Source organism: Centruroides sculpturatus, unplaced genomic scaffold, assembly GCF_000671375.1.
Source record: "Centruroides sculpturatus isolate CEXI.00-Female unplaced genomic scaffold, Cexi_2.0 scaffold795, whole genome shotgun sequence".
Lineage (NCBI taxonomy): Eukaryota > Metazoa > Arthropoda > Arachnida > Scorpiones > Buthidae > Centruroides > Centruroides sculpturatus.
In genome coordinates this window covers 196415-221370 of record NW_019385121.1, presented here as the reverse complement: position 1 = coordinate 221370, position 24956 = coordinate 196415, and the positions used below count along the sequence as shown (strand labels likewise).

The window sequence follows — 24956 nt, the reverse complement described above, 5'->3', positions numbered from 1 at the left end:
TAGACAGTTCAGTAGTTTCCTATCAATATATATATATATAAATTTGGTGTGTGTGTGTATGTATACTGTATGTATTATACATACACCAAATTAAGGATGAAATTTAAAATTAAAATTTGTAAATTGAAAAAGTTGTAAGAGATATTCTAAATAAATCTGTTAATGATGTAAATACAAAATTTTAAAGTTAAAATATTTTCTGTTTTCTCTGGATTACAAGAAGAATGCTACACACAGAATTTGAACATACAGCAACCATACCTTCTACATTAAAATATTTTAATTGTCAAAAAATTTCAAGCCTTTTAATATAAAAAGTTTTTTATAAAATTAGTTTGGGAAGAGATAGACTAACATGATCAGCTTTAAAAAGTAGTAAAAAATCATTTTTCAATATAGTCGCCATTTAATTTATAATTATACATGTTTCCAAATGTTTAATTTATTATGGCATTCTGTGCATGAAAAAACTTCCTAGTTTTACTATTTACAAGAATAAAATACAACTATTTAAGGAAACCAAAAATAGAGAAATGCTTTTGGATCTTTATTTGGACTCACAGTAACATTCAAAATGAATGCAGGATACATGCAGTGTTACTAAAGATTTTGAAAATTTAAAATTCATATATAAACTTATGTATGATTTCAGTAAATAAATTAGATGTAATTATATCATATTAAATAATTAATAAAAAAATAAATAAATGAAATAAACTTAAATGTGATATACAGAAAAAATAAGTATAATGAATTACAATAAAATATAGTCAAAATGGTAGCTGTTGCAACTCAGTGTAAAAAATATATGTTATGTTTATGGTGTAGGGAAGCATCCAAGTATTTGCTATGGTAAGAGTCGGTTACTATAGTCAATTAACCAGGTCCACACTGATGATAGATAATGTGCCTGGTGCATGTTGATCATGTTACATTGCTTGGAGAAGCAGCATGTAGAGTTATTGATATTCTAAGTTGTTCTTCACTCACAGATTCCTTAAGTATTAGAGGATAATTCCAGAACACTCTAACAGTATGATTTATGATTGTTAGAGTGCTCTTTAAGACGGCCTTTTATCAGCCACGTTGTGTGGTATGGGCCTGACATATCTGGGATGGATATCTCCAAAAAATTCCTGAGTTTTTTTATCCTTCTGGATCTCCAGAGTTGTAGGCTGACACCTTAATCACTCGGCCATCCATCCATGAAGTTGGAAGTCTAATGTGTTATCAAGTCTTTTTCTACAGTTTGTTGTTTTGACTATTTTCCAGTTATTAGTTATACTTTACAAAATTCTAATGCATAGAAGTACCACAACAGTGTCTTCTTTATTTTGAAATGACCTTTACACACTTCGGGAACACAGTCCTTACAGCAGAGTCAACCTTCTGCCGTAAGTACTGTGTGTTCCTGAAGTGTGTAAAGGACGTTTTGAAATAAAGAAGACACTGTTGTGGTACTTCTATGCATTAGAATTTTGTAATGTATCAATTTTCATTGTGGAATTTTTTAATTAATGTTTAATTTAAGTTACTTATATTGTAATGCACAACATGTGACATACTTCATATTGACCATTATTTATATTTTTAAATAACAATATGTCATTGGTTTTCAAAATAACAATTAAAAAAATAACAGGTTATTGAATAACAAGTTATCACTAGTTGATGTGTTATTAAATGTAGTGAATGTAAATTTAATCAAGGGCTGAATTTTTAGTCATTTCAGTTATATCAAGAATTTAAAGTTTTGTTGTATTTATAAATGTTACTCTTATTTACTAAAAATTTCTTTCTATAACATTTATTCTATAAAATTTTTATTCCAAATATTAAAATTTGTTAATTAAGTTTTTTATTATAGGGTTCAAGAATATTGGAGTTCAGCTGAAATCCCAAAGTATGTCAAATATATTTATTTATTGAATTATATAATTAAATTACAGTGTGTTGTTGCTATTTCAAATTAATTAATGTTAAAAATTTAGATGGTTGAAATTTGTATTTGGAAGTAATAAAAATACAATTTTCAAATTAAAAGTTAGAATATAATAGTTTTATTTAAAATTAATACTGAAGTATCTTATAAAATAAGGTCAGTTTTTAATAAAATTACCAGTTTTTATTTGATTATTAATTAAGAATGAAATTTTGAAAGTTTTTATTTTAAATTGGATAGAGTTCTCTTTGGGTTTCAGTTCAGATTATTTGGATATTTGAATTACTAAAAGTGTACTGTATTATTATAATTAAAAATTTATTGGTTGTTGCAATTTTTAATAAGTATGAAGTCTGATAAATTAAAGGAACAATTAAAAACAGCTTCTGACAGTTATTTTGAGGTGAAATCTTCCCATCTTTACAGTTAATAATAGGATCTTTCAACTGAAAAATAATATAATATTCAAAATATTTTAAATGATTTTAAAATTATCTGAATGATTCACTTGTCCCCTCTTGTAAATTTTTAATCAAAAATCCCTCAGGCTACAATCAAAACAGCATCAAAACTATTATTTTAATAATCAAAAAAATCATCAAAATAATTTTTATTATTAAAATTATCTATAACAATTATTTTCACTCTTCAGACATTTAATTTCATCCATAACAAGGTAATCTTTACCTCCATTGGAAGCCTTACATTAGACAGTTCAGTAGTTTCCTATCATTTACTGTAAAAATGATGGATAATTAACCAAGTATTTGGATGATTATGTCTTGATTTATTTCCATGATGAACAACTGATTTCAGATTTAGTTTATAAGTATATTTAAATTTAAAAAATTTTGACAATATAATATTCTCATTAATTAAAGTGAAAAAGAAATAAATTATTTTTAATTGTATTTAAAGTATTACATTATTACAAATGGAATTTAAAAGTTTGTTTGAGGACTTTAATGTTTTTATGCTTATTGTGGAAAATATCAATTACATTATTCAATTATTGTTTTATATCAATTTAGTAATTACATTAATTTAGCCCATTTAACATTATTATCCATAGCTACTGCAGTTGGAGTATTATTTTTGGTTTCTATGATTCTTTATTATAGAACCTTTATATTCTCTAAATATTTCTCAGATTCTTGTTTGCTCTTAGTGTAGAGTGACTCCTCATAAATTTGTGATTCAGACTTTCAGATCCCAAATAGCATATTGGATATTTTTCTCTTTTATTCTAAATTAAATCATATGGAATCAACTCTTTTTAATTTGAAAAAACAGTTTGAAAGTTTGAATTATCTGCTTTTGAAAATTAAACTAGTTTTCTGCAAGTATCTATTATTCAGTAGTATTCCATATTATTTGGTAATATCACATTTTTTTTTACTTTTTTCTCCACTCCTTTAATCAGTTTAACTTAACTAAAGATAAATTTTGTATACATATCAAGGTTAAACATCATAAAAACATAATTCAAACATAAAAACATTCATGAAACTTGAAGTAAAATGTGATTTTACAGAAAGCATTTGTTTTGGAAATTCTCTGAAATGCGTGTATTCTATAAAATATCACATCACATTTTACTCCACATTTCATGCTTGAATTATAAAATATACTAGCTTCAATTATCCAAATTTGTACCAGAAATTTGAATTAATTATTTTCAACATTAATTGAAATACAGATTTCAAAGGAATAAATAATGGGTTTGAATTATCCAATAATTCCATTACAATTTAAAAATATATATTGTAATTCAAAATAACCAGATTTGATTTTATTCATTTATCATTTACCATAAGCCTACTAGATAATCTCTGTAGTATGTGAACAAAGGGGTAGAGTGCCAAGCTTGTCCCACTTATCGGCTTCTTTGTCAGGGACGGTCTATGTGGTAAACAAGTAGGAGGGTAGCGAGGTAATGATAAGATGTCAGTCGTACTCAAGGATGACACATAATTACATATAAGAATAACATATTTAATCAAATATAAAATTATACAAAGCGAATACAAAATGAAAGGCTACAGAAATTGGAATAATCAAAAATAATTCTAAATCACGACAATGATTGATCCATTTGTGTCGGTAAATCAGCTAAGTTCTGGGGCCTTTATCTGTTTCAATATTCTGTAAGTTAAACTAGCCTTAATCTAGTTTATAACTAAGAGAGAGTATAACTAACTAAGAAAGACCTCTGAGAGAGAGAGTTTACAAATATTTCATCAATACTACCTCTGCATTCCCAATCTTGTTTCATGGCCATCGGTAATTATGGTGAGGTGGTGACAAACAGAATGGCGGTATGGGTCTGTTGATGTCTGCAGTGGATGTCCACCCGGAGGACTAGGTCCAAGCCCTTTTTATACCCATCCTAGAGGGGAAACTATCGGGGGGAAATTCTGGTACAATCCCATCTAAGTTTCATTGGTGTCCAGGTTTTGTTTATGTTAATTGTCAGAAATTGAACATTTCTTTAAATTTATTATTTCTTTTCAGCCGTTATGATTACTCATTTTACCTCATAAATTTGATAACAGCTGTCAAACCAACTGAATTAATTGCTGGAGGTGACTAAGGTCAGTTTGTCTTGCAACCTTAGTAATAATTGTTACTTTGTATGATCAGATGATTGGTTTTATGATTGGTTTTATCACAATCATACAAAATAGGAAGTGTGGGTTGTGTTTTTCCCTTTTCCATTTGACCTTTTGATTCAATTTCTACATCTTAAAAATTATATTCTTAAATTATTTAATTAAATTTTTTTTTTCTAATTATTCTCTCCCTCTTCAGATTCTCACAAGTATTTTTGCAGCATCTGTATCTCTTACACAAATTATTTTTGTTTCAAACAATTTTTAGTTTTATTGAGTTTATATGAAGAAAAAATCTATTTCCCAATGTTATCAATGATTTTTCTAAAAATCCAAAATATACTTAATCTCTTTGGATAAGTTTTATTCATCAAAATGATAATTTTTTGCCTTTATAAATAAATATTTAAATATATAAGATTTTATAAACAGATTTAAGAGACATAAAAGATATGCATGCTTTAATATAAATAAGCATGTGTTAAGGTTCTCTTATATGCACATGTTTTTTAATTTTAATATCATAGTCTAAATAGAGAGATGTTCCAGATCTACCTGAACCAACTTGATTTCTAACCATATTAATATTAATAGCCAGAATAAAATCTTGGTTATATTTTCTTTCCATTTTAGAAGACCAACATGTTCTGTATCTCTACATACAATAAGATATGATTAAAAAAAAACAGTTTCTATAAATTATATCTTCAATTCAGTGAGGTTACCTACATGGGAGGATCTAATTGTGTAAAGTACTATATTATTTTTCCGACTTTTCCAACGATTAACGACACGACTGTGTGCCGGAAATAGCTGTTCCCTAACGGGTACTTTACGCGGATTCGCGTTAGTATGCCAGGCCTGGTCTTTTAGCGTGCACCGAAATTAAATAATGACAAAAGTTGTCAATAACAAATCAAATATTTAATAAAAGTTCTAGTAATAAACTATATACAATATTTAGTAACAATCAAACAAAATTTTATTCAATGAAAATCAATAAGAATCAACCCGACAAAACTCCAATCAATCTAGTTTCTAACTAAAATCTATTCCCCTTTGGAATTCGACAAAATTTAAAGACTTAACTTATATACAATAATTCTTATGAATTAAAGATCCTAATCATCACCTCAATATACTAGGAACCTATTTCCTCAACTCTCAAGACTTTCTCTATTTATCGATCCACAAATCGAATAACTTCAAAATCGCCTTGGAACTATTTGATCCTATCGGACACCTCTCTTTCGTTCTGCTACAAAGCTCACCAAGCTCGTTGCTATCTGGAGTTCACCTCGTTCGTCTTCACTTGACGTTCGGTTTTTATACTGTGAGGTGACGTCACAATTCTGAATGAGATCACTCCCCTCATTTACATACTTATTCACTAACAATAAAAACTTTTCTATTTGTCTGGCAGCCTATTTTCCGACAATACTCGCTAACCTTTTACATTATTCTTTTTGACAATTTTTGGGATGTTTTATTCTTTTAAGGTTTAGCAAATTTAAGATGTGCGTGTGGGGTCTTCTCCCCCCCCTTTTCTCGGTGCGGACTTACTTTTTTCCACTCGGGAATGCAAGTGTGCGTGAGTTTTTTCTACGGCGCTTTTCTCTCGTTGGTGAGTTGGTTTCTCTTCTATTTTTAAGTTTCTAAGGTGAATGGTGAGGAAACCTTCGTCCTAACAAAACATAAGCCCCAAACAAAAATAGAATAATAAGCAAAATAAAAGTAAATAAAAATAATGCTCGGACTTGATTCCTTACAATTGGTGCATCTTTGGCTTGTAATAAAGTAACCTTGATATTTAAAATATAAATAATAAATGATTGCCTTTCCGTTTTCTGGAATATTTTTATCCTAGAAAATATAATCTAGCTTTCCTTTAGATTCTGTGCTAGTTCTATATGCTTGTTGATTTAAAGAGGAATATAGTGCTTTGTAATACAAAACAATGATTATAATACTGTACACTCAATCTCATGCAAATCACTTTTTTCGAGTGTTATGCAGAAAATACTTTCTTTTGTTAATCACTGACTATAATAATTATTATCAAGATGGCAAACATGCTGAATCAGTTATAAAAGTCAAATATTTAATAAGAACTTTTAGAATTATTTATGTTACAAATCACCTTCATCTTTATTTATTAAACTAGCAGATGAACCCGGCGTTGCTCGAACAAAAATGATAGCAAAGATTAAGATCATTAGATTATAGCCAATCTTACCCGTTTTCACCTAGTGCAAGAATTAGGTCCCCCCTCTTCCGAGACTAATTAGAAAATTTTTAGATATGTGCTTACCACACTGGGATAATGATAATTAAGATTTACAGCAATCACTAACCAGTACGTAGTACCACTAAGTGATAAATAACAATACGTTTTCGTAACCCCTTCTGGGTTCTTCTAGTTTACTAAATTCAAAAAATAAGTTGGATCTTCTTGAATCATTCATAAATATAAATTTTACATAAAATCTAACATTAAGACTAAGAGTTTGAATAAAGCAAACTTATGTGCATGCGTTCCCCGTGTCAACTTTATATACTACAAGTTCAGACACATGCACTGACGTGTATGAATGTGTCAGATGCGTTTTGTCCCTCACCACCCACTGACACCAAAAATATAACGCTTACCTAGATGATATCTTTTAATTTATATGAATGTTTAACGGAATAATATACAGCCTATGTCCACACTGAAGGTCCATTCTAAATATTGGTGAAATAATTTTTGAAATCAGATGAATAGTTCCAGAGATTACCTCCTACATCCAAACTTACAAACTTTACCTCTTTATAATAGTATATATTATGTGTGAGACAGATTAGTTATATCTGTTACATCCCACTAATGACTACTAATTATTAAAAACTATATTAAAAATGAAGGAACAGTTATTGTAAAGGATTTGAAATAGTTTGCTATGAAATAAAATTTATTTATTATTTTATTACAGTCCTTGCTGTCAAGAAGAATTATACAATTCTTCAACTTTAGATACAGTGTTAACTCCCCATCTTAATAGGAAAGCCATTGTAAGTCAAATTTTAATGTATTTTTTATATTAGTTTTCTAAGTCATAAGATATATAGTAAACTTTTATTATATATTATATTAATATATACAATTCACTCTCACTAATCCAATTAATTATTGTGTGGGATTGTTTACATGTTATTCATGTCAGTTCAAACAGGAGTTGACTCTAATGATGCTGGATTTTGACAATTTTTATGAGTTGGTTTGTTTTGCATCCATAGCCATGCCAAAACATTTTGCAAAGTTTTAATTTCTGGTGATTTTATAATATCCAAATATTTTTAATTTTTTGGATAATATAATTAAAACTTTTTGGAAAAGCCATTTACTTCAACATATATATCTCAGATGTTAATTGCACTACAGTCGACCCCCCTATAATTACGATTCCTATAAAACTACGAAAAAATATACGTATTTTGGAAATGTTGAGTCGGATTAGTGTAGAATCGATTAATTTTATGGAAGAAAATCTTTCAAACAGCCGTAGTCCGTAAACTTGACACGTGTCGGGCTGTGATTGGAACGACTTGTAAGAAATCGGATTCCTAATAAATTGGAACGTATCTATATCTTATAGGGGGGTCAACTGTATATGGAGATGCAGTTTGTTGCATTTTGTAGGGCAGGGAGCAATAGTTCATAGTTCACTTTGATACAAAATTTTCAAATGTTTAATGTTCAAAGTTGAATAGCTGAAAACATCTTCAATTTTGCTATTTTCACATATTTTTTCCTCATGCCCTTCTTAGAGTATGAGTAAAAATGAATGGTTCAGGATCTTCAACGTCCTTGTAACCCTCTAAGCTTAAAATTTCTTCCTTCTGCAGACTCCAAATGTCTTCATCCTGATGATTTCTGCAAACATTGGCATTGCTGCATGGTATTCTCTAATTTTCTTAATGATAGATATCATAAATCTTCGTGCAAATGATTTTTGCTCTTGTTTTGATGAATTATCAGATACATAACAACATATCATTCCTGTATTTCTGAGCACCCACTCATAAAGATCTCTTGGAGTTTTTATTAAGGTACAGACATGAGCTGGAGATTTGCATGAGCAGTCAATTAATGTACCATCTAGCCCATTGCTTGGTCTTTTGCTGTGTGATGTTGCAAAAAAGTGCCACTCTAGCAATTCCAGTCTTCATGGTGGAAAAGCACATTGAACAGATTGTATCAGTTTTTATATTGGGAGGAAGCTCTATCTTAGAAATATTGCATCTTTTTAATAGTTTTGTTTGGGTCGAGATTGGCTGATATTCATGATCAAGCACTTTTTTCGCCAATTCCGTTGATGGTCTACTATTTAGGATGTCCTCTTGATGTTCAGTGATGCGAGATATTAGCATTCTGGTCGTGGCTCCTATATAAGTAGTTTCCTCTCCTGATTGATGAGACATCGTTGAATTGAATGAAAAATCGGGAGTTTATCAAATTCCATTAAAGCATGATTAATCAGGAGAGGAAACTACTTATACAGGAGCCACGACCAGAACGCTAATATCTCACATCACTGAACATCAAGAGGACATGCTAAATAGTAGACCATCAACAGAATTGGCGAAAAAAAGTGCTTGATCATGAATATCAGCTGATCTGGACCCAAACAAAACTATTAAAAAGATACAACATTCAAAAAGAACTTTTTATTTGGGAGAACTTATATATATCTTGGAAATAGATGACTTTCTTGAGATTTGGCATATAAGCAGGAATGCTATAATTTAGTGCTGGAAAGAATGCATGGCACCTGTGCTATTGGTCAGTGAAGCTGAGATGATTATGAAATCCAGAGGAACATCATCATCATCATCTTAAGGCCTATAATAACAGGAAAAGAGATGCACTGTCATTTGGGCATTACTCCAGTGCACACCTTGCACTATCCTAAAATACAAAATGATAGTTCTTAAAGAAGTCCACTACAACTAAAATATCTCCTACTTATAGTCTGTCTCACACTGACTTAACCTGTCCCGTGTCATTCCTGCATATTTTCATGTTGACCTCATTTGATCTGACATATTGACTCTGAATATATTCGTTTCTGCATCGGAACGTTTTTTAAACATCGCTTGTATGGAATTCCAAAATTAGTGACTCATATCAAAAGAATCATTATGTTATCTAGTTTTTGCACAGCAGAATATTACAGTAATAGTTGTTTACAAGAAATCACAAAGGAAAGTAGATTGTTAGTTTGTCTCTGTTTTGACATGGCATGGCTGGGAGAAATAGCGCTCTGAATAAGTCAGAAATGATCGGATATTTATTTAATTTAGGTTCTGATGAGTCTGAATTTTCAGAAAGCAACGACAAATATATACAAAATGAAAATATAAGTGATGGTAGTAGTGATATTGATCACAAAATACCAACTACAAGTGGATATAGAGGCCAATCACATGGTTGTACTCAAGGAAATAATAGTGCAAAATGTCCGTGATTTAGTAGTGATGATAGTTGGATCTATACAAACTTCAGAAGCCTTCAAGTAAACAGTTTCACAAGACAAGCAGGAATTCAATGTAATTTACAGTGATGCTACACCATTTGACTGCTTTAGTGTCTTTTTCGATGATGAACTTGTGGACAAGATCGTTGAAGAAACGAACAGGTATGATGATAGTTTGATGAACTGTGACGATTTACAGGAAAATAGTCATATAAAAAACTGGAAACCGACAACAAATCCAGAAATTAGAGAATTTATAGACTTATTATGGTCACAAGTATCATTAGAAAACTGCACTTAAGTATATATTAAGTGGTGTAGAAAAAGCATTTGAAGATACTTTTTCTACAACATTTTTTTGAGTGCAATCTCGAGTAACGGCTTTCTGCTTTTATTGTCATGTTTGCATTTTACAGACAATAATCAAGCCTCAGGTGGTAATGATAAACTGCATAAATTACACAGTGTTATTGATCATTTTTGCCACAGGTTCAAATATGCTTACATCCCAGATGAAAATGTGTGTGTAGACGAAAGTCTTGTTATTGAAAGGCAGACTGGAATTTAGACATTATTTAATGAGCAAGCAATTATTTTGGCATAAAAAGCTTCAAAATTTGTGAGTCATGAACAGGATTTGTTTGGGACTTTTTAGTTTACATGGGAGCTACGACAGAATATGGAAATTTTGAAGATGGGCAAGTGGCTCAGTAAGAATCACAAGGGTTTTTTACAGAGGTTTTTCATCTCACTAACATTAGCAAAAACGCTTCTGGATAAACAAACATATGTATGTGGAACTGTGAACAAAACTCAGATTGGAATGCCACACAATTTTCCTGATCGTAAATTGAAGAAAGGGGAATTTATAACGTGTCAGAAAGATGAATTGTCTGTGTTTTGTTGGAAAGATAAAAGGGATTTGACAATTCTAAGTATGATGAGTAACAACAAATTCTCAGATTCTGGTAAACTTAACAGATTAGGAGAAATAATAATGAAGCCAAATTGTATTTTAGACTATAATTGTAATATGGGTGGAATTGATCTGTGATGGAGTGATACACAATTATCTGTGCATGAGAAAAACGGTGAAATGGTATAAAAAGGTGTTTTTTTATGTGCTGTATGAGAAGCTGGGGGCACAGAGGACTTCCCTTTGTGCCAATTACATGGCAACATGTCAGCAAGACCTGCTCACATTGTCTGGGGATGGCTTTTATGACGATGGAGGCCAAAAATCACAAGAACAAAGATTGCAAAATCTTTGTTCTTGTGAATTGTCCTGTCGGGATGATGACACCAGTTAGGATGAGTTTAGGATAATGTAAACTGCATCCTAACTTGCAATTCAAAAGCAGTTTACATGTAGGAGGTCTCGTCAATGAGTGAGGAGTGCCAAGTAGGTCAATAGGAGCTGTGTACTGAATGAGACAGACAGACAGGTGTTAACTATAACAAACAACAGTTTAATAAAATTTTAAGTCTAGGATATACATAAGAATTCCAAATGATATGGTGATTAAATACAGATAACATACGATTATATAATGGGGCGCGACTATTCTGCTTCCTAATGCTATGCCTGTGCACTATACCTAATTTCTCGAATGCAGAGAGAGAGTTTACATGATCTACCCAAAATATCTCTAATCTGTGTGTAAGGTAGGTTGATGTCTTCCCTTTTTTCTTTTTGTATTGCGAATTGTTGATGATAATGGCCTGGAAGGAGTCTGTTCTATGCAGTGTCCTGGAAAGTCCATCAGTATTCACCGGATATGGCCAACAAGGGCAGGTGAATAGAGCTCTTCGATGCTCTCTGAGGACAAACACTACTTCATTGGTACGTTAATCCCTTGTGACGAATGCTTCAAAGTGTAGGTGCTTCATCCTTATATACGAATTTTCCTGGGAAAATGGTCATGTGCTTGACTGTTGTTTAGAAACGAAGGTTGATTTTGCAGGTGCTAGTTCAGCGATGACTTGCATTGATGCAATGGTGTCACTTACATTCCTCTCTTTTCACAATTGGATGTTATCATTTTGCAACTGACCGTTAAGATTCTCATTCATTGGTTGACAGAAGGGCGTCATTTAATCCATTTTCAAGTGATGTTTTTCTAACGAGCTTGCCAGGGAATTAGGCTTAGGAAATTTTTCTAATTTTTCCAATTTTTACACAACATCAAACCTGCACTCTCACATGCTGGATATTGCACTATATAATGCTTGTGTTTTGTATTGCCAACATACAAAAAAAACATATCATTTCTTGATTTTCATATGTCTGTTATTAGAGAAGTGATGGAAAAGTTTCACACAAGCAGACGTATAGCCCGCCGTGGTTGACCATCACATGAAAATCTGTTAAGGTTATCTGAAAGGCATTTTCCTACTTTTATATCAGCAACAGGAAAAAAAGCATCCAACCAGAGTTTGTAAAGTCTGTTCAGCAAACAAAAAGTGAGTAGAATTATGTTATCAGTGTAAACAATGTTCCGTTCCACTATGCATTGTTCCTGGCTTTGAGATTTATCACACTAAAACTAACTTCTGAAATAAAACTTTTTGTTTTTACATTTCCTAATATGTCTATTTTGTGTGTGTAAAATATAAAGTAATTTGGAACAATACAACAGCCACAATTATTATTTTTCTAAAACGTGTGATCACATTAGGCTTAACATAAAAAAAATTCAACGTGGAGCAACACATGATGGAGAAAATATTCAACATTGGATAGGTTAAAGTAATCTGACTGTTTTTTTGTGATGTAATAATGTATGGCTACAGCAGATATGCACTCCATAAATTTATCTATGAAATCTTCAGTATTACTTGTCAACTTTTTAGGAGAATAACAGTCAACTTTAACTCACTGATTATATTGATATGTAATGATGTCAGTAAAATTATAATGGAAGAGTTGAAAAAGATTTTCTTGAAATCTTGATTGCTGGGGGCACTGCTTACTATTGCCTAAATGGCAACAAAGAACAAGGTTTGGACACAGAGTAGTAGAGTTTTGATAGTGTTTGAAGGGGCACATCAGGGTGACTTAATTGGCTCACCTTTAGATCTGCAAACATTAACCTAAAATTCTGATGGATAAAGCATAATACACATGTTCAGTGAGGTGCGGTTCACAAAACTTTGAGAAACCAACTTTAATGACAGGTTCGTGATGATTCTCCTCTTTGAAAGCTTCATAACAGATTCCCTAGCACTGATCTTTTTTGCACAAATATTCCATGCATGTTCACATTCTTGAACTTCTTACTTCTCAGCATCTCTCTGCTGATATCCAGCATTGCTTTTATGCTTTCCTCTGATAAGTATTTTCCTTTGGTTACATTTAGTATATATGGAATTTCTTGCTCCTGTATTCAATCCCACATTTTTTCCATCATATATCTTATGGCACTGAAGTGTTGCATTAATTTTTGTCTGCTTTGTGAAAAGGGAAGGAGTGACAAAATCATGATTTTACTCACTATGGGGTATAGTTCTGTTATTTTTTTTTTTAGCTGTTTAAGAATCTTTTTGCCAGTCTTCATAGTCAATGTCATCATCAATTGACCTGGTGCAGCTGTCCTTTCCTAGTTTCCCTCCCACTGCTTTTTTTATATCTTTCTTATTGAACACCTCTTGTTTAGATCAACCATGATTTTGAAATCATCTATGTTGATTCACTTTATGAAACTGACAGTTGAGTTCATGAATAGATAGCATGACTCTGACATCGTGAAGGAGTGCAGGAGCAGAAATGAGAAATGGTGCAAAGACTCATTGACATGTTTGAGAACTTTCAATGTAATGTTTCATTAAATCAGAGTTGGAGGCAACCACCTTCTTTAACATAACAGAAAATGACAACACATTCACAAGCAAAGCTAAACTTCATTCTGACAAAATCTGACCATCACACGACATAGAGTTGCTACAGCAACCAGCACAGAGACAGAGTAGGGGTAGGAGACATGTCATTATACACCTATACATGTGATATCAGATCCAATGTCCTGTCTTAGGCCCTTAAACCAATGTAAAGCACATATCATACTGCATCTTACAGGTAGCATAACAAAGTTTTGACTTGACTTTTTTCCCTTAAATGAAAAGTTGCCTCCATAAAATTTTGCCATTCATTAGAACGAAGGTATGAGTAAAAATATGTGAAAATGGGCAAAGTTTTGAGATATTCAACTTTAAACATTGAACATTTAAAACCTTTACACAAAATATTAACTAAACTATTGTTCCCTTTTCCTATCTCCATATTGCACTTACTTTCTTAGATATATGCATTCAAACTAATGTTGCAACAAATAGTGTATTCAGCCAAACTATTTAGCTTGATTAAGGCACCTACGAAAATTGGCGCGCAAACCGCATTATGGCAAGGATCCTGTCATCCTGCTCTCTATTGGCCCGCTGTCACTACGCTTTGCCAATTGCGTTAATTCTTGACAGTTGTAGCAGACAGACAAGAGTGTCATGGAAGTATGTGATAAGTGATGATATCAAATGTGGATAACAATGAAATGACCTACACGTGTAAATAACGGAAAAAGAACAGAGAAGAACCACAAAATGAAAATGTGAAAATAAATATGAAATTGAGTAGATAACATAATCGAACAAGTCAAAGCAGCTTATTGGCGCGAAATTCGCGGCCGTCAATGCCAAACAATTGTTGTCATAGACTTCGGAAAGCTAAATGCTTGTAATGAAAGTCACTTAGCGTGCACAGGCGAAAGCCTGGGGCCGTTCGGGCTACCAAGCTGTCTCGAATCTGTAAAATCATAACTGTGACATATACCAACGTCCTATCTGTCTCTTTTCTCTGTTGTCACCAGGCTATGAGTCACGTAATTATAAAATGGAAAAACTATGACGGAAAAGTGATGAATCAAAAGTATCGTGAGCGCGTATTATGATGTATGCGTAGGCATACGTGGACTAAAGAGATAGAGGAAAGAGAAAGGGAAGAGCAAAGACGAGCGCATAAGAAGAAGGATAGGCAGTGTCAGACCCTCAGATATGTGCGACAATTCTTGAACGAATAGGTGTGTACGTGTGCTGATCTTTGTAATTATAAATTGTGAATACATGTGACTAATATTATTTTCTTTTTCATTTTGTGCATGTTATAAGTTATAAATAAATATAAACAAATAACACTAACCCGATAACATTAAATCTAAATACCAAAATGATTAATTTACTGTGTTTTTGTTATTTCTTACTCCTGTTTCTAGGTATTTGGTATTCGGCCGAATAGTGATTAAATATTCAGTATTCAGCCGAATAGCGAAAAATAGGCCAAATACCGAATAGTAACTGAATATTCGTTACATCACTAATTCAAACGCATTCAAATAAATGGCTTTTCCAAAAAGTTCAAAATTTCGAAAGTAATATACCATATTTACTCAAATCTAAGATGTAACTTAATTTCTATATGTTCATCCACAGAATGTTTTTCTTTTGAAAAAACGGACTTCTCCAGACAACAAATACTGTACAAACAGACTTCATTCAGTATTTATTGTAAGTAAAGTAAGTTATATATCACTGTTTTCTGTAGTATCAAAATTGGAAACCTTTACACTTGTTATGTTTACCTTTACCTTTACTCTTCTGAATCAATACTAACATTTTTAGTCACATCCTGAGTTTTAGTGTGAGGTTTGCCAACCTGGAAAGGGGAGATTTAGTTAAACTCTCGTCAGGATAAATGAGGGATTTAGGACTGTATGTGGGTAGTGGCATTGGACACAAGCACCTTTACAAATTAAACCAATTTACAGTACAATTGTGTCACATTTTCCATACAACAAATATTTCTAGCTTGCTTTTTTTTCTTTCAAAAATGTAAATTTTAGTGAGGGTTTGGACCTGTCCAGAGCATCACATAAGATGCATGATGCTATTGTGACCTTAGGGTCAGCACCTCCTTGGTGCCCTGTCAGGATTGACACCACTGTGTTTATTGGAACACGGAAGCCGAGATGGCAATTACTATGTCACACCGTCGCGCGAGCAATCCCGTAAGTGGACAGATGGATTCGTAATGTCAGCTGATCATGAGACAGCATGTGGAAGAGACTCAACCTCCAATTAACAATTAACAAGGATTTAATCAAAAATAAATGGGAAAGGATACAGAGGTTCTAAGTTTTGTTGCGGAGAGAGAGAGTTCACATAACGAGTGTGAGTTTCATAAATGCCTGGTGATAAAAGGTGATCTCCCGATGGAGCTCTCATTGTTTGATAATAGTTCCAATGGTGATTAGTTCCAATATAATATCCACTAGCACAATGATGGCACAAGGTATTCAAATGGCACTGGTCAACGATATTCCGGGAATAATCAGTGCGGGATTCCTTTGTCGGAGGGATGGATGATGACTGACTTTTTCCAGCCATCTCTAGCAATATTCACGGACGATATCGGCCATCCAGAAGTTAAAAGATCACAAGAAAGCATCATGTTGCTTTCGATAAAATGTAACGGGAGACTTTCTCAGATAGCTACGAACAACAATTATTACGTAACTCGAACAATATTAATATTAAAGACTAGTTCGAATATAGGAACTTCTGCTACCTCACACTATAGATCCCTAATTAGAACCTTTAAATTCAATGTATTACATTGAATTTAAAGGTTTATTTCTTTATTTCACAACTGTCACACTCGTCTCGAGTCTTATTCATTACTTTATCATTAGATTATGTGAGTGTAGAATAAAGAAATGCTATTGAGAATTGTCATAGTAGTTTTAGAATTGAAATTATTAACTGTTATTTACATATTATTTTTTTCTCAACTATTTACTGACTGACTATTTTTGATATTGTAATACTGTCATAGACAGAGACAAATACATTCAACAAGGCATCCATATTTTTAATGACATTTACAAGCTCCAAAGATGATCTGTTTAGCAGAAGGACAAAACTCACTCTCATCTCTATCATATGAATATTGAAATGGTCTAGTGACCGTCATGAGAATAAGAAAATGCTTTCATTTGTCACTGGTGAAATGAGTAAGTTAATGGTCTGATAAAGAAACACACTAAAATGCCACTGAATCTAAAACATACCTTATTTTCACAGATATTAAAACAGTAAAATTGCTAAAAATGAAAATTTCGTAAAACATTTTAGTAAGGTTTTGTATAGGTGCAAAAAGAACCCACTCTATAAAAATTGTCAAAATCCAGTATCATGAAGGTTAACTGCCGCCTGATATGGTGACTCTCAGATTAGTGAAAAGGTTGGATTAGCTGAGTTATACAGGGTCTGTCACAAAGTTTTAAGAATGGGCAGAGATAAAATCATCAACAATAATAATTGAAACTGATCTTAGTCAATTTTAAAATAATCCCCTTTGTTGTCTATACACTTCTTCTTGAAGTGTCTGTACTAATTGAATGCTTGTAATTTTGACATTACCTCATCTCTGTATGCTTGTTTTATCATTTTGTAGGATCTGTGCATGTTTTACCCAATTTCGTATAGAATATCAGATTTATTTGCTGCTCCAGAATTGCTCACTTATCTTTTCCAATCACATAGCTTGTACTGTAAAACTCTCTAAAGTATTCAAATTAATTATTTAAAATGATGGAGTCGCAATTACGTAAGAATTTGATAAATAATCTATTTCTCTACAATACAATTACGTAAGAATCTCTAAAATATTATTGTAAAATGGTATGCTGCAGAGTTCTGGAAAAAATTACAGTATGTGAGCAAAGATTTGAGGTTTATACCAGTGAAATAACAAGTGCAAAATCCTCTTGATTTTCAACAAAAAAAAATTAGTCCAGAAACTTTTGGGCAGATTCTGTATATACAGAACAGAAAGCCAAAAAAAGGGCTACAGACAAATATATGTATTTAAAAAATTTGTATACTGTATTTTATTCATATAGTCATGTTAAAATGTATTGTATCAATTAAATTTTGCAGATTTTTCATGTTTTTAAAAAATAATGCATTATCTTTTTTTGTTTGTTCAAACATTCAGCAAAAAAAAAAAATCTATATACACTCTTCAAAAGTGAAATCCTAACACCATTAAGGAATACATGTAGCCACTTGCACATTGCAGGACTGGTAGAGGTGACAGAGATATGCAAATGATTAAAGGAACAAGCAAAGATATGTAGCAGACACTTGTTTTTTTAGTAATTAATATGTCCCCACAGGCAGCTATACAGTGAAGCATACTACTAATAAGGTGATTAATGGTTGCCTGAGATATCCCTTGCTCTGCTGCATCCACGACAACATGCATATCATTTTGGTTCACCTCACATCAGACGAGGTACCATGGGTGATGAGAGAGAGAGAGAGAGAGAGATCTGGAAAGGCTGATGGCCAGGGAAGGATGTGAATTCTGTTTAAGCTGGTGAGAGTTTACTGTGCAATGTGCTGTTGGGCATTGTCTTGCTGGAACACCATATTGGGTGCAGTTTGTACCAGTGGCCAAACCACAGACCCCACAATTTGTGTAATGTACTGGTCCGCTATCAGAGTACCAGAAATGTGCACCAGAGCTATCCGCTGATTGAACATGATGCTTCCCCAAAACATGATGTCCATTATAGGACCAGTGTGATGCTTTGAAAAATGAGCTGGCATGTAGACACACACTTCCATGGCTGTCATTCCTCACAGACAGAAGCAGGATTCATCTGTAAACAATACCTGATTCCATTCAGTAGTCCAGTTGTGATGATGATGATGACACCATGCCAGGCATGCAGCCCTGTGTCAAGTGGTTAATGGCACCCTCATTACTGGTTGCTGTGTGTGCAACCTGACTTCATGCAATCTGTTGTACGGTTTATGTAGACACAGATGCACTGTTGAGGCAACAGGCAGCTTTGGATATCACATGCTGTGGTGAACAAGTTCAGCAAATCTGCTGGTTTGTGCTCTCTGTCTTGGGTCAGTGCAATCTACTCCCTCTTTGGCATGTTCCTGTGTCCATCATGTTACACATGATGGATGGTACTCACATCACACTGGATGGTACTCACATCATGCCCAAATGCCCAACATGCATGGCAACTGTGTGTGTCCACAAATCGAGGTTACACTCTAGGACAGGGGTGTCTAACCTTTTAGTTTCTCTGGGCCACATTGGAAGAAATTATAGAGTTTTGGGCCACAACTAGCTTAATAACCAAAAAAAAAACAACATAAAATATATAGTTTTCATATTTAAATATTTAAAGTGTATTAGAACTTTTTTTATTATAAATACAGAACATGGAATTCGTTTGGCATTATTTTATACATTTTATGTATAATTCCAAAACATAAAACTAACGTGATATTTGGCATTGTTGTTGAGAAACTAATGCATTAATATCTGGTTCGATTGAAGTAGTTGCAATTTGCAGGCAGCCCTCAAGGTGTTCATTCGATATTTTAGTTCTAATTTTACAGTTAGTATGCTTCATTCTTGAAAATAGTTGCTCACATATGTAGGTGCTTCCAAACAATGACAACATGAATAACGCATGACTGTGCAGTGCAGGATATATGTCTCTGGGTAGGTATGATTTATAAAAGTCAAACAAATAGACGTGATCAAATTTCTCTTTAAGTTGGATGTCAGATTGCAACTCTATGCATTCCATTTGAAAAGTTGTTGGCAGCATTACTATATCGACTGTAAATGGAGTCACAAAAATACAAAAATTAAGATTATTTTTCTGAAAATCTATTTTCGAATTCTTGTATCAAATTGAAAAGTAAGGCCACATGTTTTTTTCCCTTTTTAGGAATATGTTTGGACAATGTGTTAAAATGCAAAAAGTTGTTCACATTTAATTGAGCCTGCCATAATTTCAGTTTTACCTGGAATGTGTTTATGATTTGAAACATCCCACTGATAAGTTGGTTTTTCCCTTGAAGACACGTGTTTAAGTCATTTAAATGACCAGTCAAATCTACCAAAAATGCTAAATCAGCAAGCAAGTTGGCATTGTTGAGTTCTGGCACAAATTTTGCTTTTGATGTCATAAAAGATTTGATTTCATTAAGTAGGTCATAAAATCTTTTTAACATTTGTCCTCGACTGAGCCACCTTACTTCTGCAAAGTATACGATATNCTGAGCTGTTCCGCGACGAAAACAATGTTGAGCAATGGCAATGTCGAATGGTGACACTCGGTAAGTAATCCTACAATTTTTTGTTTATAGCGTAGTTTATACGGATTATTCCCAAAAAATATATACGTATTTTGGAAATGTTGAGTCGGATTAGTCTAGAATCGATTAATTTTATGGAAGAAAATCTTTCAAACAGCCGTAGTCCGTAAACTTGACACGTGTTGGGTTGTGATTGGAAGGATTTGTAAGAAATCGGATTCCTAAAGAATGGAACGTATCTCTATCTTATAGGGGGGTCGACTGTAAATAATTTATCAAATTACACATTGATCCTTAATAAAAATTTTGAGAAATTTATTCCAACTTTTATTTTCAGATAGAGAAAGTAGGCTCTATAACAACTCATAGCAACTCTTTGAAACAAGGAAAGACAGCTGTATTTCCAGTCAGTATGAATGGAGAACCTGATGTTCTTTGGATTACAGAAATAGAACGGTAAGTATTTGTTACTAGAAAACATTCTTCTATAATTTTTTTAATGGAAAATATACTGGACAATTTTATTTAAATTAACATACTTATGTATTGTTAAATGAATACTAAAATAAAGAAAAATGGCAGAATAGAAAGTTTTATATTAAGTTAGCTGCAAGAATAACTACTGTAATGATGTTTGTGTGCTGCTCTTCTTAGCATGTATATAAATCTTTTAATTGAATTTTCAACTTTAAAATTTTTAATTTATTAATTGAAAAAATTATGACTAATAAACTTTGTTATATACAGTAATCTTATAACTTATCAATCATGTTATTTTCAACTTCATTGCATTTGAAAATAACACGATTGATAAGTTACAATCAAGAGTTAAACGCTTTGCTTCTACAAAGTTGGCTACCACATTAAATATGAAGAACATTGTAATGGACGCGCCTGATGCCCCTAAATTGTTTGCCTTTGCTAAAATACATAAGGAAGGGCAACAATTACGCCCTGTGGTGGATAAGGCCAAAGCTCCCACACAAAAACTGGAAGAAGCAGTACATAACATCCTTTCTCCACATCTTGAAGGATTCCAATTTTCCATCACCAACACAGTGGATTTAATAGAGCAACTTTAGAGCCGCCGCAAACTACAGGATGCGCGAGCGAGCGTACGCTCGCTCGCGCTCCTAAGCCCCGCCTTTTTTTCCATGATGCTATGCTAGGTAAGCTACCTAGTTTTTTCCATGATGCTATACTAGGTAAGCTATATTTTTGCTAGGTAAGCTACGCGGGCACGAAGCAGCCGCAAACTACACAACCTTTGCTCACGTAAAAATGCTGCATCATGGGAGATTAGCGACTAGTGTTGCCACCATACCGGTTTTAAATTCATGGTTCGGATTAATTATTAATTTGTCCCGTTTTCGTAGAAATTGTAAAATTATACAAAATAAATTTATAAAAATATTTGCAAGTATTTTATTTTAATAGTTAAAGACTACCTTCACACCTCCACACAAACTAATTGCCAAAAAGAGGCCCTCTCAACCCAGACAAGGTGGAAAGAGTTAAAAAAAACAAAACAAAACAAAAACCCCCCAAACTTATCCCACTTACAATGCCTCGGTATAACATCCTAATTTGAAAATGTCCGGGTCAACAATTTCAAAAAGGTGGCAACTTAGCGATCTATGTGAAGACGTGTTATCGTGCTTTTCCCTTTGAGTTAGGCGTGCTGGAAGATCATTAATTGTATCGTGTAATTATTCGACGATAAGAATGGGCGATTCTGAAGATAAAACAACTTATGCAGTGTGTGCCATAATAGTAGCGGAGCTGGAAAAACAAAACGAAAACAAACGGCGTAGAAAGAGGGGGCCTACCAAAACTTGGATAAAAAGACGAAAAGATAAAGGGGCCTTCTTGAACTTAAATCTAGAGTTGAGAGGCGAGGATCCTACTTCATACAGGTACGTTGGCTAACATGGCAATTAACATAACGTAGGCAGTTTGATGCCCTTTAAAGCACAAATATAATTAACAAATTGCATGTTTATTTCCAGGAGGTGGCTGCGGCTAACAGAAAGCCAGTTTGAGCATCTTTTGAATGAAATTTCCCCCAGAATTCAGAAGGAAAATACAAAGTTTGGGAAGCCAATATCTCCCGCTGAAAGACTGACTGTCACGCTCCGGTTTCTAGCCACAGGAAGTACATTTAGAGACTTATCTTGGGAATTCAGAATTGGCGAAAGAACGATATCTTACATAGTCACGGAAACATGTGCCGCTTTGTACGAGACCTTAAAATATACATTTCAAGTGCCAACATCGAAGGAACATTGGATGGCTATTGCCAAGCACTTCCAAGATCGGTGGAATGTGCCCCATTGTTTGGGAGCCATTGATGGAAAGCATATTGTGATGAGGAAGCCCATCAACAGTGGTTCTCATTACCATAATTACAAAGGGACTGAATCAATTGTTCTTTTAGCAGTTGTGGATGCAAATTACACATTTCGGTAAGTTGATGTGCAGAAGGGAAGAAACAAGTCTATTCTGTACTTCCAATGCCTTGTTAACAATAATGTGTATATCAAAATAGAAAACAAGTGATAATAATTAGTAGATTTTTAATTAATTTAATTATACCAAGGGCTAAAAGCATTTTCTTTATTTTGATTTTCTAGATATGTTGATGTTGGCACACAAGGTAGGATCAGCGATGGAGGTGTGTGGAACAAATGCAACTTAAAGGAGCTTATAGATGTAAATGCTCTTGACATACCTCCAGCTCATCCGCTTCCAGGTCAAGACATAGTCACACCATATGTCTTCTTAGCCGATGATGCTTTTGGCTTGAAACCGTATATCCTGAAACCTTATGGTGGAAGTGATTTGACTCTGGAAGAACGGATATGCAATTACAGGTAAGCATTCAGTGGCTAATGCAACTGCATCTTGCAGCATTATACCAGTAGGAAAAGGGTAGATGGTATAATAAAAAAAAACCCGTGTGATCTTGGAAAATTGATAGAGCAATAGTTGGATTAAACATATCTTTTAATTGTTTTTAGAATTTCACGTGGCCGCCAAGTAGTGGAGACAGCTTTTGGAATTTTTTCAAACAGACTACGGGTGTTCCTGAACCCCATACTGTTGCAGCCAGACAAAGTGCGCACATTAGTACTTGCTGGTTGTGCGCTTCACAACTTTTTAAGGAGCCATGAAAACACAGCATCATGGCCAGTCGATTATGTGGACAGAGAAGATGTGGAAACCGGTATCACTGTGCCTGGTACATGGAGGAGTGAGATTCCTGTACAGCCCGGGACAGATATACATCTTCCACAAGTGGCCACCACCTACTCCAACTTTTACAGCTCAGAGGCAAAAGCTGTAAGGGATAACTTTAAAGAATTTTTCATGTCCGATGTTGGTGCCGTTTACTGGCAACATCGTTTTGTGTAGATATTATGTACAATTGAAAGAATTAAAAATAATGTAATAAAACAAACATTTATTAAACATAACATAATAAAACAAACATTTATTGCTTTAAAAATTGGCCCTTGATTGTTTATAATATTTGAGCAAAATGCCCTGTATTTCATATTTGGCTTCTTCCCGCAAGTCTTCATTAATTTTCATTAAACTGAGGGCGACGTGATTACCAAAATTTTGTTCTATACATGCTGGGGGGTTGCTGGGCTTGTTTGCCAGGTAATCCACAGCCCTTTTGTACAGCTCGGAATTGAGAGAGGAAGATGACACATGCGATGTCTTTTGTCTCTTTCTTTTCTCTCCTCTGTCAACTGTAATTTCATCGTCCATCGGATGGGGACTAGACGGCTGGCTGTTTGATGTCGATGTCGATGTCGTTGGCATTACTGAGTGACTTCCTGAAATCGAGCTACTTGCTGGAGTATTTGGTTCCATGCTTTTATTTATTGCGAAAGATAGCTCTTGGAAGTCATTTCCTTCAGTACACATCGAGTCTTCTCTTTCTGTAGCTATGGGTTGACTACACTTGTCCTGAAATCAAAACCAGCATTGCATTATTAATTAATTAAGGCATGTGCACTACATGTTGTAGTGTACATGTCTAATGACCATGTTAGAATGTGACATTCATATATCAAATCATCCATAACTGGTACAAGGCAACAATCAATGTTCTAGGTAAGCAACTATACTGTTGCCACCATCATACCACATTTATGTGGCCAACATTATGTTTGCACTTACATTTTCAAGTGAGGTGCTGAGGCTGATGGTATCCTCACTTTTATCTGCCTGCATGGAGTCCCTCAGGTAACCCATCTGGTCGAAATGCAGAAATCTGATTTTGTGCATATTATTAATGCCCACTCCAGATGACTTTGATTTCTGCAGCTTTGATAGTTCCCTCTTATATGCATCTTTCATAAGCTTAAATTTTTGGCTAAGGATCTTGTTTGCTGCAAATTATAATGGAAATGTTTAAGTTGTTATTTTCACTTTGCTAAACAATCAGTTTGAAAATTGGGATATGACTGAATAGATTATAGCCTATTACATCATACATGTATATTGGCTATTGTATCATATACATTTATGTAAGCATATAATTTGGAAATGCTGCTATCACTGTGACAAACATGCCTTGTGTATGCAAGATACTATATAGGCTATAATTTATTTCTGACATCTTCTAAACATAATTGCAATGATTTTAAATTACAGTCTGTTACAAAAGTATAGGAACACTATAAATTTTGT

At 33.4% G+C, this 24956-nt stretch overlaps 2 protein-coding genes across 2 annotated transcripts in view; both read left to right on the top strand.

Moving 5' to 3' along the window:
• LOC111635051 (DNA (cytosine-5)-methyltransferase 3A-like) overlaps positions 1-24956 on the top strand; it is a 151585-nt gene that overhangs the window by 110367 nt on the left and 16262 nt on the right. The window contains exons 15-16 of the mRNA XM_023379901.1: positions 7527-7605; positions 20590-20708. Of these exons, the coding sequence (XP_023235669.1) occupies positions 7527-7605; positions 20590-20708 (198 nt within the window). The remainder of the gene's footprint in view (positions 1-7526; positions 7606-20589; positions 20709-24956) is intronic.
• Positions 21706-23965, top strand: LOC111635054 (protein ANTAGONIST OF LIKE HETEROCHROMATIN PROTEIN 1-like). Its single transcript, XM_023379905.1, has 4 exons — positions 21706-22168; positions 22262-22717; positions 22886-23125; positions 23273-23965. Exons 1-4 carry the CDS (start codon positions 21978-21980, stop codon positions 23664-23666), a joined length of 1281 nt encoding a protein of 426 aa, XP_023235673.1. The 5' UTR covers positions 21706-21977; the 3' UTR covers positions 23667-23965.

Coding starts and splice junctions, on each gene's coding strand:
- LOC111635054 (XM_023379905.1), top strand. CDS start 21,978: ATGGGCGATTCTGAAGATAAAACAACTTATGCAGTGTGTGCCATAATA. Junction 22,718..22,885: donor GATGCAAATTACACATTTCG/GTAAGTTGATGT, acceptor TTGATTTTCTAG/ATATGTTGATGTTGGCACAC. Junction 23,126..23,272: donor GAACGGATATGCAATTACAG/GTAAGCATTCAG, acceptor AATTGTTTTTAG/AATTTCACGTGGCCGCCAAG.